Below are 17108 nucleotides of genomic sequence, written 5' to 3' on the forward strand. Positions count from 1 at the left end.
CAAAGGACATCCAGCCAACTTGACACAACTGCGGGAAGCATTGGAGTCAACATGGTCCAGCATCCCTGTGGAACGCTTTCAACACCTTGTAGAGTCCATGCCCCGAAGAATTGAGGTACAAACCAATATTAGGGAGGTGTTCTTAATGTTTTGTACACTCAGTGTATATCACACGTTATAACAGGGTGGTTCGAGCCCTGAATGCTGAAAACTGGTATATCACAGGTATGACAAACCATATTTTTACTGTTCTAATTATGTTGGTATCCAGTTTATAATAGCAATAAGGCACCTCGGGGGTTTGGGGTATATGATCAATAAACCACGGCTAAGGGTTGTATCCAGGCACTCCACATTGAGTTTTTGCATAAGAACAGCTTTTAGCCGTGGCATATTGGCATCTTATTGCCTAATTATACCATATATCAGTGTACCACAGGCATTTCTCCCCTTACTTGACATGGGGTGCATCTGAAGTATCTTCTTCTAATCTCCTCCAGTTCATCTACATTGATGTGAAATGAACAAACAAAAGCCTGCATCCCCTGAGGGTGTCCCAGACCAGGACTGAAGAACATTAGTGATGGAGGAGATGAGACAAGGAGAGGAAGGCAATTGGATTGAGATACACCCACAGAAAGAAGAGCGCAGTCTTCCCCTTGGGATCTTGCAGTGATTTATAAAAGGGCATAAGCAATACCCGCTTACGCTGAGTCAGACTACACTCTGCACACCTCACTGCATTCATGGTTGTCATGACAACAAAACAAAAGGCAGCCAGAGGACAGATAATAGGTGTGTGCGTTTCATCACTCAAGAGGATGTCTCAACAATGTGCGTCCGAAATACTGAAATAGCCTACTCATGGCCAGTGTAAAGTTAGGCCAACTCCGTTTGAGATTTAGGATTCCAATGGTTCGCCATGTTGGCACCTAGAGTTCTAACACAGTTTACATTCTAGCAAGAATCTTACAACATTATTGTCATGGAGTGTTTGATGCCAACATGAAGGATAACCTAGCTGCTGAAACAAACTCTCAGAGAGAGAGATTGAGTGTGACGGAGAGGGTGGGGGTGAGTATAACTTGTGACTGTTAATCCTTAGTGCTGAGCGTGACGGTATTACCTCCATTCCTCCCAAAACAGAACAGACAAACTGATGCCAGGAGCTTGTCACTTTGATCACAGTCCACAGCAGGAGACTAGTCAGTGGACTGCATCGCTCACAGCCTTGCACATCATGTAGAGCAGATGGGATTCCCTATTCCTTTTTTCTTCATGCAAGAGAATGTCTGTTCTACACTATCCATTTCTATCTGGATGTTTGGTATGCTTGCAGTCACCCCTGAAAAAGCCCCAGCGCAAAACGCAAGACAGTGAATCCAAGAAAATCCTATTCCTATCCCACTCACTGACTACAAGCAAGAAAGGAGCCCCCTCTCTACCCAACCCCGCTCTCCCCACCCAGACCTGTTAAAAAAACTGCATTTCCCATGAAGCTGTGAGGTAAACACAGTATTAGTAGTATCTTTGGCTCTGCAATGTTGGAAAAGGACCCGTAAGTAAGCATTTCACTGTTAGTCACCCCTGACTAACATGTTATTTATCACATGCTTCGTAAAGCATTTGATTTGATTAATGCAACTTTAATAACAACCCATCAATCAGAATTAAACAAGAATGAGGCTAAATGTCTCTGGACAGGCAACTGCATGAGTCCATAATGGAAGGGATAATCCTGATTCAGACACGCCACAACATGCTCAACCAGGAAATAAAAGGCTGCTAGCCTACTTTATAAACATACCACGAAGCCTACGGATATGAGGAGCGATTGGATGAAACCAAGGATCCTGGATGTAGCCTAGGCCCAGTTGGACACAATTCACAGACTTGGGTTCATTATCGGATGTCTAGTAACAGACTAGGGGCCTTGAGTATGTAATATTTTACAAATAAACTGATTTTCCCTGGTGTAACCTTAACTTGGTCTAATGTAGCCTAGAAGGACAGAGTTGGGTAACAGAAATATCCTATGTATACAATCTACAGTATATGTGATCCTTTTTAGAGCATGGTGCTTGTGACGCCAGGGTAGTGGGTTCGATTCCCGGGACCACCCATACGTAAAATATATGCACACATGACTAAGTTGCTTTGGATAAAAGAATCTGTTAAAATGGCATATATTAATATTGATTTCCCTCATGATAGATTACGGAGATGTAATTTATAGATTGGCAGGTAAGGGTGCTCTCGAGCGGATAGATGTTCTTTACCATTCGGCCATCAAATTTGCCACCAACGCTCCTTATATCACTGCACTCTATACTCCTCTGTAAACTGGTCATCTCTGTATACCCGTCGCAAGACCCACTGGTTGATGCTTATTTATAAAACCCTCTTAAGCCTCACTCCCCCCTATCTGAGATATCTACTGCAGCCCTCATCCTCCACATACAACACCCGTTCTGCCAGTCACATTCTGTTAAAGGTCACCACAGCACACACTTCCCTGGGTCGCTCCTCTTTTCAGTTCGCTGCAGCTAGCGACTGGAACCAGCTGCAACAAACACTCAAACTGGACAGTTTTATCTCAATCTCTTCATTTAAAGACTCAATCATGGACACTCTTACTGACACTTGTGGCTGTTTTGAGTGATGTACTGTTGTCTCTACCTTCCTGACCTTTGTGCTGTTGTCTGTGCCCAATAATGTTTGTACCATGTTTTGTGTTGCTACTGTGTTGTCATGTGTTGCTGCCTTGCTATGTTGTTGTCTTTAGGTCTGTCTTTATGTAGTGTTGTGTTGTCTCTCTCGTCGTGATGTGTGTTTTGTCCTATATTTATATTTTATTTATTTTTAATTCCAGCCCCCGTCCCCGCAGGAGGCCTTTTGCCTTTTGGTAGGCTGTCATTGTAAATAAGAAATTGTTCTTAACTGACTCGCCTAGTTAAATAATGGTTAAATAATGGTTAAAAAAATGCAATTAAAAAAATAAGGAGGAATGCTTTTAGCCTTTCCTAAAGGGAGTGGTTATATTTCTTGTCATGGGCCTAGAACAGCAAGGTTGTGATCCTGTACTAACACTAGAGCTGGGACGATAAACTGAAAATGATCGACACTGACCACTTATTGTGAACATTTAGCTGATATCGGTCATTACATAAATAACCTATAGGGTCCTACTAGAGAAATGGGAATTATGACATTAAATAAGTTTGCTAATATGGGATATTGTTTATGGGACAAGTGATAGCTATAACATTCAAAGTAGTTGTAGTAGTTAAGGGTAATAAAAAATAATAACTGTGGTACACATTAAATGCTATAAACGTAGCGTTAAATGTATTGTTATCGTGATAATTCAATGAATTTAGCTAGATATGGATTTTTAGCCATATCGCCCAGCGCTAACCGACACCCTGGTATTACAATTGAATAAACTTACCTCATATAACCAATACCCTGGTATCACATAGCATATTACATTAACCTCATCTAACCGACACCCTGGTATTACATAGCATATTACATTAACCTCATCTAACCGACACCCTGGTATCACATAGCATATTACATTAACCTCATCTAACCGACACCCTGGTATTACATAGCATATTACATTAACCTCATCTAACCGACACCCTGGTATCACATAGCATATTACATTAACCTCATCTAACCGACACCCTGGTATTACAATAGGCATATTAAATAAACTAACCTCATATAACCGGCACCCTGGTATTACATAGCATATTACATTAACCTCATCTAACCGACACCCTGGTATTACAATAGGCATATTAAATAAACTAACCTCATCTAACCGACACCCTGGTATCACATAGCATATTACATTAACCTCATCTAAACGACACCCTGGTATCACATAGCATATTACATTAACCCCATCTAAACGACACCCTGGTATCACATAGCATATTACATTAACCTCATCTAACCGACACCCTGGTATCACATAGCATATTACATTAACCTCATCTAAACGACACCTTGGTATCACATAGCATATTACATTAACCCCATCTAAACGACACCCTGGTATCACATAGCATATTACATTAACCTCATCTAACCGACACCCTGGTATCACATAGCATATTACATTAACCTCATCTAAACGACACCCTGGTATCACATAGCATATTACATTAACCTCATCTAACCGACACCCTGGTATCACATAGCATATTACATTAACCTCATCTAACCGACACCCTGGTATCACATAGCATATTACATTAACCTCATCTAACCGACACCCTGGTATCACATAGCATATTACATTAACCTCATCGAACCGACACCCTGGTATCACATAGCATATTACATTAACCTCATCTAAACGACACCCTGGTATCACATAGCATATTACATTAACCCCATCTAAACGACACCCTGGTATCACATGGCATATTACATTAACCTCATCTAACCGACACCCTGGTATCACATAGCATATTACATTAACCTCATCTAACCGACACCCTGGTATCACATAGCATATTACATTAACCTCATCTAACCGACACCCTGGTATCACATAGCATATTACATTAACCTCATCTAAACGACACCCTGGTATCACATAGCATTTAACATTAACCCCATCTAAACGACACCCTGGTATCACATGGCATATTACATTAACCTCATCTAACCGACACCCTGGTATCACATAGCATATTACATTAACCTCATCTAACCGACACCCTGGTATCACATAGCATATTACATTAACCCCATCTAAACGACACCCTGGTATCACATAGCATATTACATTAACCTCATCTAAACGACACCCTGGTATCACATAGCATATTACATTAACCCCATCTAAACGACACCCTGGTATCACATAGCATATTACATTAACCTCATCTAAACGACACCCTGGTATCACATAGCATATTACATTAAGCTCATCTAAACGACACCCTGGTATCACATAGTATATTACATTAACCTCATCTAAACGACACCCTGGTATCACATAGCATATTACATTAACCCCATCTAAACGACACCCTGGTATCACATAGCATATTACATTAACCTCATCTAAACGACACCCTGGTATCACATAGCATATTACATTAACCTCATCTAACCGACACCCTGGTATCACATAGCATATTACATTAACCTCATCTAACCGACACCCTGGTATCACATAGCATATTACATTAACCTCATCTAGAGGACTGGCCACCCCACATAGCCTGGTTCCTCTCTAGGTTTCTTCCTAGGTTTTGGCCTTTCTAGGGAGTTTTTCCTAGCCACCGTGCTTCTTCACCTGCATTGCTTGCTGTTTGGGGTTTTAGGCTGGGTTTCTGTACAGCACTTTGAGATATCAGCTGATGTACGAAGGGCTATATAAAATAAATTTGATTGATTGATTGATTGATCTAACCGACACCCTGGTATCACATAGCATATTACATTAACCTCATCTAACCGACACCCTGGTATCACATAGCATATTACATTAACCCCATCTAAACGACACCCTGGTATCACATAGCATATTACATTAACCTCATCTAACCGACACCCTGGTATCACATAGCATATTACATTAACCTCATCTAAACGACACCCTGGTATTACAATAGGCATATTAAATAAACTAACCTCATCTAACCGACACCCTGGTATCACATAGCATATTACATTAACCTCATCTAAACGACACCCTGGTATCACATAGCATATTACAATAACCCCATCTAAACGACACCCTGGTATCACATAGCATATTACATTAACCTCATCTAACCGACACCCTGGTATCACATAGCATATTACATTAACCTCATCTAAACGACACCCTGGTATCACATAGCATATTACATTAACCTCATCTAACCGACACCCTGGTATCACATAGCATATTACATTAACCTCATCTAACCGACACCCTGGTATCACATAGCATATTACATTAACCTCATCTAACCGACACCCTGGTATCACATAGCATATTACATTAACCTCATCTAACCGACACCCTGGTATCACATAGCATATTACATTAACCTCATCTAAACGACACCCTGGTATCACATAGCATATTACATTAACCCCATCTAAACGACACCCTGGTATCACATGGCATATTACATTAACCTCATCTAACCGACACCCTGGTATCACATAGCATATTACATTAACCTCATCTAACCGACACCCTGGTATCACATAGCATATTACATTAACCTCATCTAACCGACACCCTGGTATCACATAGCATATTACATTAACCTCATCTAAACGACATCCTGGTATCACATAGCATATTACATTAACCCCATCTAAACGACACCCTGGTATCACATGGCATATTACATTAACCTCATCTAACCGACACCCTGGTATCACATAGCATATTACATTAACCTCATCTAAACGACACCCTGGTATCACATAGCATATTACATTAACCCCATCTAAACGACACCCTGGTATCACATAGCATATTACATTAACCTCATCTAAACGACACCCTGGTATCACATAGCATATTACATTAACCCCATCTAAACGACACCCTGGTATCACATAGCATATTACATTAACCCCATCTAAACGACACCCTGGTATCACATAGCATATTACATTAACCCCATCTAAACGACACCCTGGTATCACATAGCATATTACATTAACCTCATCTAACCGACACCCTGGTATCACATAGCATATTACATTAACCTCATCTAGAGGACTGGCCACCCCACATAGCCTGGTTCCTCTCTAGGTTTCTTCCTAGGTTTTGGCCTTTCTAGGGAGTTTTTCCTAGCCACCGTGCTTCTTCACCTGCATTGCTTGCTGTTTGGGGTTTTAGGCTGGGTTTCTGTACAGCACTTTGAGATATCAGCTGATGTACGAAGGGCTATATAAAATAAATTTGATTGATTGATTGATTGATCTAACCGACACCCTGGTATCACATAGCATATTACATTAACCTCATCTAACCGACACCCTGGTATCACATAGTATATTACATTAACCTCATCTAACCGACACCCTGGTATCACATAGCATATTACATTAACCTCATCTAACCGACACCCTGGTATCACATAGTATATTACATTAACCTCATCTAACCGACACCCTGGTATTACATAGCATATTACATTAACCTCATCTAAACGACACCCTGGTATCACATGGCATATTACATTAACCTCATCTAACCGACACCCTGGTATCACATAGCATATTACATTAACCTCATCTAAACGACACCCTGGTATCACATAGCATATTACATTAACCCCATCTAAACGACACCCTGGTATCACATAGCATATTACATTAACCTCATCTAAACGACACCCTGGTATCACATAGCATATTACATTAACCCCATCTAAACGACACCCTGGTATCACATAGCATATTACATTAACCCCATTTAAACGACACCCTGGTATCACATAGCATATTACATTAACCTCATCTAACCGACACCCTGGTATCACATAGCATATTACATTAACCTCATCTAGAGGACTGGCCACCCCACATAGCCTGGTTCCTCTCTAGGTTTCTTCCTAGGTTTTGGCCTTTCTAGGGAGTTTTTCCTAGCCACCGTGCTTCTTCACCTGCATTGCTTGCTGTTTGGGGTTTTAGGCTGGGTTTCTGTACAGCACTTTGAGATATCAGCTGATGTACGAAGGGCTATATAAAATAAATTTGATTGATTGATTGATTGATCTAACCGACACCCTGGTATCACATAGCATATTACATTAACCTCATCTAACCGACACCCTGGTATCACATAGTATATTACATTAACCTCATCTAACCGACACCCTGGTATCACATAGCATATTACATTAACCTCATCTAACCGACACCCTGGTATCACATAGTATATTACATTAACCTCATCTAACCGACACCCTGGTATTACATAGCATATTACATTAACCTCATCTAAACGACACCCTGGTATCACATAGCATATTACATTAACCTCATCTAACCGACACCCTGGTATCACATAGCATATTACATTAACCTCATCTAACCGACACCCTGGTATCACATAGCATATTACATTAACCTCATCTAAACGACACCCTGGTATCACATAGCATATTACATTAACCTCATCGAACCGACACCCTGGTATCACATAGTATATTACATTAACCTCATCTAACCGACACCCTGGTATCACATAGCATATTACATTAACCTCATCTAACCGACACCCTGGTATCACATAGCATATTACATTAACCTCATCGAACCGACACCCTGGTATCACATAGCATATTACATTAACCTCATGTAACCGACACCCTGGTATCACATAGCATATTACATTAACCTCATCTAACCGACACCCTGGTATTACAATAGGCATATTAAATAAACTAACCTCATCTAACCGACACCCTGGTATCACATAGCATATTACATTAACCTCATCTAACCGACACCCTGGTATCACATAGCATATTACATTAACCTCATCGAACCGACACCCTGGTATCACATAGCATATTACATTAACCTCATCGAACCGACACCCTGGTATCACATAGCATATTACATTAACCTCATCTAACCGACACCCTGGTATCACATAGCATATTACATTAACCTCATCTAACCGACACCCTGGTATCACATAGCATATTACATTAACCTCATCTAACCGACACCCTGGTATCACATAGCATATTACATTAACCTCATCTAACCGACACCCTGGTATCACATAGCATATTACATTAACCTCATCTAAACGACACCCTGGTATTACATAGCATATTACATTAACCTCATCTAACCGACACCCTGGTATCACATAGCATATTACATTAACCTCATCTAACCGACACCCTGGTATCACATAGCATATTACATTAACCTCATCTAACCGACACCCTGGTATTACAATAGGCATATTAAATAAACTAACCTCATCTAACCGACACCCTGGTATCACATAGCATATTACATTAACCTCATCTAACCGACACCCTGGTATCACATAGCATATTACATTAACCTCATCTAACCGACACCCTGGTATCACATAGCATATTACATTAACCTCATCTAACCGACACCCTGGTATCACATAGCATATTACATTAACCTCATCTAAACGACACCCTGGTATTACATAGCATATTACATTAACCTCATCTAACCGACACCCTGGTATCACATAGCATATTACATTAACCTCATCTAACAATACCCTGGTATTACATAGCATATTACATTAACCTCATCTAACAATACCCTGGTATTACATAGCATATTACATTAACCTCATCTAACCGACACCCTGGTATTACATAGCATATTACATTAACCTCATCTAACCGACACCCTGGTATTACATAGCATATTACATTAACCTCATCTAACAATACCCTGATATTACATAGCATATTACATTAACCTCATCTAACAATACCCTGGTATTACATAGCATATTACATTAACCTCATCTAACAATACCCTGGTATTACATAGCATATTACATTAACCTCATCTCACCAAATATCTAGCATTGGTTGATTAGATGTGAAACTGGAAAATAGTTGATATACAGCCAGATAGCTGACAATGTCACGCAAACAATGCACTAACTAACCTAACTCTTTTTGACTATGCATACACACTACCCACACAGACACTCCAACACATACACACACTCACAGGCACACTGTCATCACACACACACACACTCATCACATATCATCTATCCTGTTAACAAGTCACTTTACCCCTAACTATAAGTACATATCTACCTCGATTACCTCGTACCCCTGCACATCGGCTCGGTACTGGTACCCCATGTTTAGAGCCAAGCCATTACGGCTCATTGTGGATTTATTCCTTGTGTCACAATTTTTTCTACTTTATTGTATTCTGCATTGTTGGGAAGGCCCCATAAGCATTTCATGTTAGTCTACACCTGTTCTTTACTAAGCATGTGACAATAAAAATACGTTTACATGTCATCGATCCATTGATTCTAAGCCAACCCCGCCTGTTTTGCGCCATGGTTGCGAATGCATCGATTTTTTTGCTAAACAAGCTATAGGGAGTCATTTTTAAATCATGAGAATGGTTACGGTAGTAGGAGAGAGGGACTGAAGCAGGAGAGGGGAGAGGTACTGCCCTTCACAGGGCCTGACATGATTCCATCTCCATCAGTCAAGATGGAGTCCAGTCCCAGAGCTCCATGAACAAACACACACAACCTCATCACAGACGCGAGGTAGAAAGAATACAGACGGAACAACTCAGAGCTCTCAGACTGAATGCAAACAGAACCCAGACAAAACAAAGACTGATAGGACACTCCAATGGGTTGTTCTATTTCAGGAGATGTTCTGCAGCCATTTTGCCTGTTATCTTTATCATCAACCCACCATCATCATTCTGGCCTCTAATCACCCCTAACCACAGATAGAGGGTCAGATATTTTCCAACCCCTAATGGCGAAGGCTATGATTGGGGGTAGGGTAATCTGGTCCTAGATCTGTGGTTAGAGCCAACACACAGTACATGGCGCTGCTGCTGAAATAAAACTCCCATAAGGCCTAGAGTTACCCAAAGTGGCACTGAGCATCATGACAGTCCCTGCACTGACTACATCACTGATGACATAAGCCTATGCAGCTTGTCAGAGATGTCATAGGGTACTCTTTAAAAAAATGGTGAGACACAATCTATCCTATGTGAGGTGCAGTCTGGGTGACAGTTCATGACTGGTCTAAGATTGTGAATGTTGGTAGCCAATCTGACACTTTCATAACATACATTTACATCACACATCCTGTCTAATGACACGGACTGTCTGATTTAAAAATATGTAGGCACAAATAATTATGCATTAAAGCTGGAGAACACCAAACTAGTCTGGCTGGATAAATACATAAATTAATGAATAATAACAAAACAAGGAGCCAAACTAAAAATGTAACATGTTAGGTCACGGTCCAATGTCTTTAAATTAAGTAATTATATACAAGACGAACATTTCGATGAAGTTGTTACTGTAGGCCTAATAGAGAATGACAGCTGGCGAGACAGAATAGCAGCCTATGCGACGGCCTCTCTCCGGCCATTGGTGTTCCTATCCTACTGCACGGAAAGCAAAGCTCTGCTAGCGCTAAAGCAAAACAAACCCTGTACAAACAAAGCCAGACTTGACACATTCGATGCGTGACATTACGCTTACGCACTCTACTTGTCCTGTGTGTTAAAGGACCACCAAACAAGTTTAGGGAAGAGCGTTCCCGGATGAAGGCGTCACAGGACATGTAGATTAATGTAGACACGCAGAAATAAAACAAATAAGACATGTGCGAATATGTCAACTATGGGATACACCCGTTTGGGGTTTTAAACTCCCTTTAAAGAATGGATGTCAAATGCATAAATCGGACCGTTTAGCTAATGGTTTTACAGAAAAGCAGCTAAACAGATTGGCAATGGCTGCATTTAATTAAAGTAGCAAGATTGTTTCAAACTTGAATCGATTGAATACAATGTTAAGGGCAGCATCAATTTCAAACATTTGAACAATCTCGTAAGGATCTAATAAATTACGGATACTTACGGTGCAAGAGTCTATTTTGTATTTTTTTCTCTCGGATGTCTTTGCTGCTGTCTCGATTCTCAATGTAACCGAGCAGCTTTTTCTGGTCACGCCAGCGGTGTGTTGTATGCTGGGCAAAACGTCAGAGGAATATGTGTATGTGCGAATTAAAATGTACGGAATCTTTTAAGAAGGCAGTGCAGAATTCCATTTGGTCTGATTCGTTATGAGCCACAGTCCCGGGATAGGCGGCGCACACTGAATATTTATCTACCAGCCCATTGGTCCTTTCCCCTGTGACGTTGAGGGATTTTCATATCCGGATCACAATATTATTATTTTTAGATTTCATGGATAGCAGCTATGCTCCAGAAAAACATGCTCGAACAATTTTTTTGATTATGGCTGTGTTTTTTGTGTACAAATTATTTATAAATGGGAAAAAGTCAATTTGACCCTTAAACCGGTGAAACAAGATGGCCCTATTGCAATCAGTTACAGCTCACAAAACAGTATTCACCAAACCTCCGTGAACGCTGGAAATCACGCTTAGAAACTAGAGGTGAATAATAATATTTTCTAGTAATATACACTCAATAAAATATTTCATAAAATATTTTTGGTAGGAGCCTAACTTGAGTTGTGCGTGGTGTTTTCCATTCATATACTGTACTGTTTTTATGTTGTGTTATGTCAAAATCACAAAAATATTGAAAATTAACCATTTCAAATGTATAGATTTTCAAACATGTCTAGGCTGTGAGTGTGAAAATCGACATTAAAATAAGACAGTAGTTGCAACGTTAAATTATTTAAAACAAACTAAACGACCACACAGTGAGCAATGATTGGCTACATCATTTAATGATACCTGATGGTTTTATAATGAGAAAAACAAAGTCATTGGATTAAAGCAAAGAATGTTTGTCTTTATTCAGCGGCTTTAATAATACACAGAGATACATATTTACACATATACACAGATATGAATGCATATCATTAATTATATAAGATCTGTATCAATACTTGTTACCGTAGGAAAATAAAGAACAAAATAATGCGGCAATGTGCTGCATAACAATGTGACACACAGTAACAACATTGTAATCTCACTGGGTGCAAATCGAAAAAGATATACAGTAGAACAATAAGTTATAAAAACAGTTATAACTAAAACGGTTATAACCAGAACAGTTTAAAACCTTTTATTGTGCGTGCTGAAATTTGAGACAACCATCATTCCGAGTTGAACTTTCAGCACACGACGTTATAGTTATATTCCATCTTCGGTTTTCAGTGTACAGACTGCATTCTCAAATGAGGAAAATGATATTTCTATTAATATATGTCGTCTCAGGAGTTTTAAGAAATTACCATGGAAACATGCCCCGCCAACCAATTAATAAAATATCTTTGATATACTTAGGCCCACGAAAACATATCCATGGTTTTCATACACAACATACACATATTCAATGAAAAATACGAGGTATAGGATAATTATATCGGTACACATCTTTCTCAAATAAATGAACTTATACAAATTGATTAACGCATACAAATAATTCCTTTTAAGTTTATACTCTCTGGTACAGTACACAGTTATTTCAACATCAATCGACCTGACATGAATCTCTTTACCGGAATCTCAATCTTCAGGGGATTTCTGTGTAGTGTATAGGATTGGACTTTGAGCCAAGAGAAAATGATTCAGAAGAACATCCTGAGCACTGTTATTGTTGAAGTATCTATGATATCTGACCGTCCTGTAATATCGCCCCTGCCTAAAGGAACACCTGGTAGTTTAAAGCCCAGCTCTCTCAGATCACTGGGAACAAAGCCAAGAGTTCACTAATAGCCCAGACAGCACAGGTGGAGGAAGGAGAAACAGGGAGGGAGAGGGACTGGAAATGTACTGGAGGGCCTCTGGACAAAGCCATAGATATACACAGTTGACCAAACTCAAAAAGTATTTCATGACAATTCCATTCTAATTTGCATTCTTGCTAGAATGTGATTGTCTCAACACTTTTACAGTTTAGTTTGTCTTGGGGGATCCAGCAGAAACATATGAAATATAAATCCATCCTCATCTTATTTTTAAAGTCACTCAGGAGAGGACTGAGGACATACTGAGGAGGTTGACTGCCTGACACAGAGAAACATTATGACACAACTGGTTACCAGAGTACTCAGAAGAGAGACTGAGGCGTCTGTTTGTTTGTCTGTTGAAGTGTTGAGTTCAGTAGAGGAGCTCCTGGCTCCATATCACTGTCACCTTGTTGGAGTGGGAGGAGCGGTACCGCGCTAGGCTAACAAAGCCTGCCTGTGTGTGTGAATGGAGTGGGTGTGTCCTTCCTTGTTCATCTCTGTCAAACAGGTAGGGGAGAGGCCTGAACTTCCTGTTCTCAATGTGTGCTAGCCCTCAATCACAGTAAAAGACTAGGACACTACCTCTTATCCCTGAGAGTAGAGTATGTCCAGAGGAAAGCAGTCCTTCATTACCTTCCCTTCACATTGACAGATAAGCAGCTATTAGACTGCTTTCTGCTACATTCCAGGCAGCCTCCACTTCAGTATGAGAGTGAAGTATCTATGGACTGTAATGAAAACTAACGTGTGCAAGAATTTCACTGTAAAAGGCTACACCAGTTGTATTCGGCACATGTGATAAATACAATTTGATTTGATTTGAACAGTAGTAGAGGGGAAAAGTGCACGTGTCGTTTGAACAGCCAACCACTGGGTGGCGCTGTAGCTGTGTCTCAGGGCTTAGAGGGGGCGGGACTTTAGGGCTTGATGTCAGAGAAACTTGTGTAGGTTTCACTGCAGCTGGAGGAGGTGTTGAGGTTGCCAGTTACACTGCCCTCTGTAACACAACAAAACACACACAAGTTAGTTTCCATTAGAGTCCACAGATACTTCTAAAACAAACTAAAATACAGACACACTCCTGTCACTTTTCAAAATAGCTATTTGGGTTGCAAGATACAGTTCCCTCTTGCACAAACCGAGAGAGAGAGACTGAAGAGAAAGAGGCAGACAGACAGATGGAGCCAGTGTACCTGAGCTGCAGAGGGACTGCGAGGACTTGGACTCTGTGATGAGGGTGAGAAGGTTGGCTGCTGCTACCCAGCCATCTTTGTTGCTCCCCAAGTTTCTAACAAACCACTGTCCGTCACCTCCCTCTTTAATGAGCTGCACCATGTCTCCACTCTTCACTGACAGGTCCTGAGGCCCTCCTTTCTCCTTCTCATAGTCCGCCACCACTGTGAACCTGTCGCCGACAGCCTTGGGTCACAGGGTAAAGGGCAAAGTTCATATGTTTGCGTCCAGTGTGTCATGTTACCATGTGTGTTGCTAGGGAATAACAAGTAACTTTCATAACATGTTGTATACATGTTGGCGACCATGACTCACCAGCTTCCTGCCTCCCTCATCCTCAAGGTCAGAGTTCATGGGGTCCTCGGCGCTGGAGTACCCATCATGCACTTCTGGCACGTCCATTGAGAAAGAGGCCTTGTTCCAACCTAGGGGGAGGAGGGAAAGAGAGAAGGAGAGTAGGAAAGAGAGAAGGATAGTAGGAAAGAGAGAAGGAGAGTAATAGAATTCAGCAAACTCGATTTGATATCTAGATTAAGATTTAGCAGTGGCACCAGAAATTCCAAGACATTCCAAGATAGATTGCAATTTAGAGAACGTTATTGTCATGGAATGTTTGATCCCAACACGAAGGATAGTTTGTCAAACTAGAGAAAGGGAGTGAAACTCAAGAGGAAAGGAAGGGTGGACACTAACACAATCATACACAAGACAAGGTGATCTGTACATTGATAGCTGGTGAGAACTTTATGCAAACACATCCATTGACAGAGTACACTGTAAATCCTCAAACAGAACCACAAGTACCAGATTAGAACCCAAAGAACATGATTGAATAACCAAGAAGAACAGACGTGGAGTCCTAGCATCCAGTGAGACCTAGATCAATGCATTGTGATCCGTCAGAAACACAGACACACAGCAACCAACACGACAACACATGCTACAGAGAGAGACACACAGTTTGCCCTTCCAGCAAACAAACAACCCAAATCAGTATTTCCCGGCTGTGAATATCACACAGATATTCAACAGCAAATCTCAGAGAGAAGATTTGTTTGTGATTGTGGAACAAGCTAGTGATTTGTGACTATGTGTTGTGGGGGGGGGGGCATTCTGTATGTGGAAGAAGAAGAGCAGGGTCCAGGCCAACCACACAGTGCAGCAGCGTGTTCCTCCCAGGCATATTGTCACACTACCTCTCCTTTTGGCCTGTAAGAGACTAGAGGTGCTGAGCCACTTGGCCCTGCTCAGAGTGATGTGAGGAGTCTGACCAGGCTCTGAGGAGAAGAAGCAGTAGCAGTCAGCAACGTCGTCCAGATGAACACTGTGTCTGACACTCAGGTGGCTTTGAAGTACACAGGTGTAGGTTGACTCATCCATCAAACTGTCTTACAAAGGCCTTTGAGGCCAACAAGGCTTTCATAGATTTTTCACTTGTTTAAATCAAGATATTGTTGTATGCATCTTCTGTGTCAACGATCGTCAAATTTGAATGATCTTATGTGGGTCATCTCCATGTTGCAGTCCCTCGTCAGTCCAGTGTCTTTAGCTAGACAGTACCAATGCACTCAGCGTGGCTGAATGTCTTACATTGATCTACCACAATTCATTCCCTCCCCAGTTTACTCTGCTTGCATGATGGTTACACAGAGATATATTTTGGGATGATGGGGAGTTGACATGGTGCTGAGATGACTACAGTGAGGGAGGGTCAGGATGGATGGATGACAACAGTGAGGGAGGGTCAGGATAGGTGGATGACAACAGTGAGGGAGGGTCAGGATGGATGACTACAGTGAGGGAGGGTCAGGATGGCTGGATAACTACAGTGAGGGAGGGTCAGAATGGATGGATGACTACAGTGAGGGAGGGTCAGGATGGATGGATGACTACAGTGAGGGAGGGTCAGGATGGATGGATGACTACAGTGAGGGAGGGTCAGGATGGATGTCTACAGTGAGGGAGGGTCAGGATGGATGTCTACAGTGAGGGAGGGTCAGGATGGATGACTACAGTGAGGCAGGGTCAGGATGGATGGATGACTACAGTGAGGGAGGGTCAGGATGGATGGATGACTACAGTGAGGGAGGGTCAGGATGGATGGATGACTACAGTGAGGCAGGGTCAGGATGGATGTCTACAGTGAGGGAGGGTCAGGATGGATGACTACAGTGAGGCAGGTTCAGGATGGATGACTACAGTGAGGGAGGGTCAGGATGGATGACTACAGTGAGGGAGGGTCAGGATGGATGACTACACTACAGAGTCAAACACAGGTATGACATGGACTAGACAGAATACCTTTATACCCAAAGGGAGTTGGGTCACTCTTAATCTCGTGGCATTTGGCTTTATGGTCAGGGCTATGGGGGGATCCTGTTGG

General features: G+C 41.4%; 2 protein-coding genes across 8 annotated transcripts in view; both read right to left on the reverse strand.

Moving 5' to 3' along the window:
- Positions 1–11871, reverse strand: part of LOC110495677 (calcium-binding protein 39-like) — a 21049-nt gene extending 9178 nt beyond the window's left edge. Inside the window, exon 1 of the mRNA XM_021571047.2 lies at positions 11642–11871. The gene's annotated coding sequence lies outside the window, so the exon portion shown is untranslated. The remainder of the gene's footprint in view (positions 1–11641) is intronic.
- A 657-nt stretch (positions 11872–12528) lies between these two features.
- The window catches only part of LOC110495681 (guanine nucleotide exchange factor DBS), a 67334-nt gene continuing 62754 nt past the window's right edge, over positions 12529–17108 (reverse strand). For 4 of the 7 annotated variants that reach the window (XM_036952034.1, XM_036952035.1, XM_036952036.1 and 1 more), the window contains 5 exons: positions 17027–17101; positions 15922–16002; positions 15041–15150; positions 14686–14911; positions 12529–14489 (listed from right to left, as the gene is read on the reverse strand). In XM_036952034.1, coding sequence (XP_036807929.1) covers positions 14410–14489; positions 14686–14911; positions 15041–15150; positions 15922–16002; positions 17027–17101 — 572 coding nt within the window. In that variant the 3' untranslated portion in view covers positions 12529–14409. The remainder of the gene's footprint in view (positions 14490–14685; positions 14912–15040; positions 15151–15921; positions 16003–17026; positions 17102–17108) is intronic. The other 3 variants (XM_036952037.1, XM_036952038.1, XM_036952039.1) reach the window with 3 other exon arrangements.

This window comes from Oncorhynchus mykiss, chromosome 18, assembly GCF_013265735.2.
Source record: "Oncorhynchus mykiss isolate Arlee chromosome 18, USDA_OmykA_1.1, whole genome shotgun sequence".
NCBI classification, from domain to species: domain Eukaryota; kingdom Metazoa; phylum Chordata; class Actinopteri; order Salmoniformes; family Salmonidae; genus Oncorhynchus; species Oncorhynchus mykiss.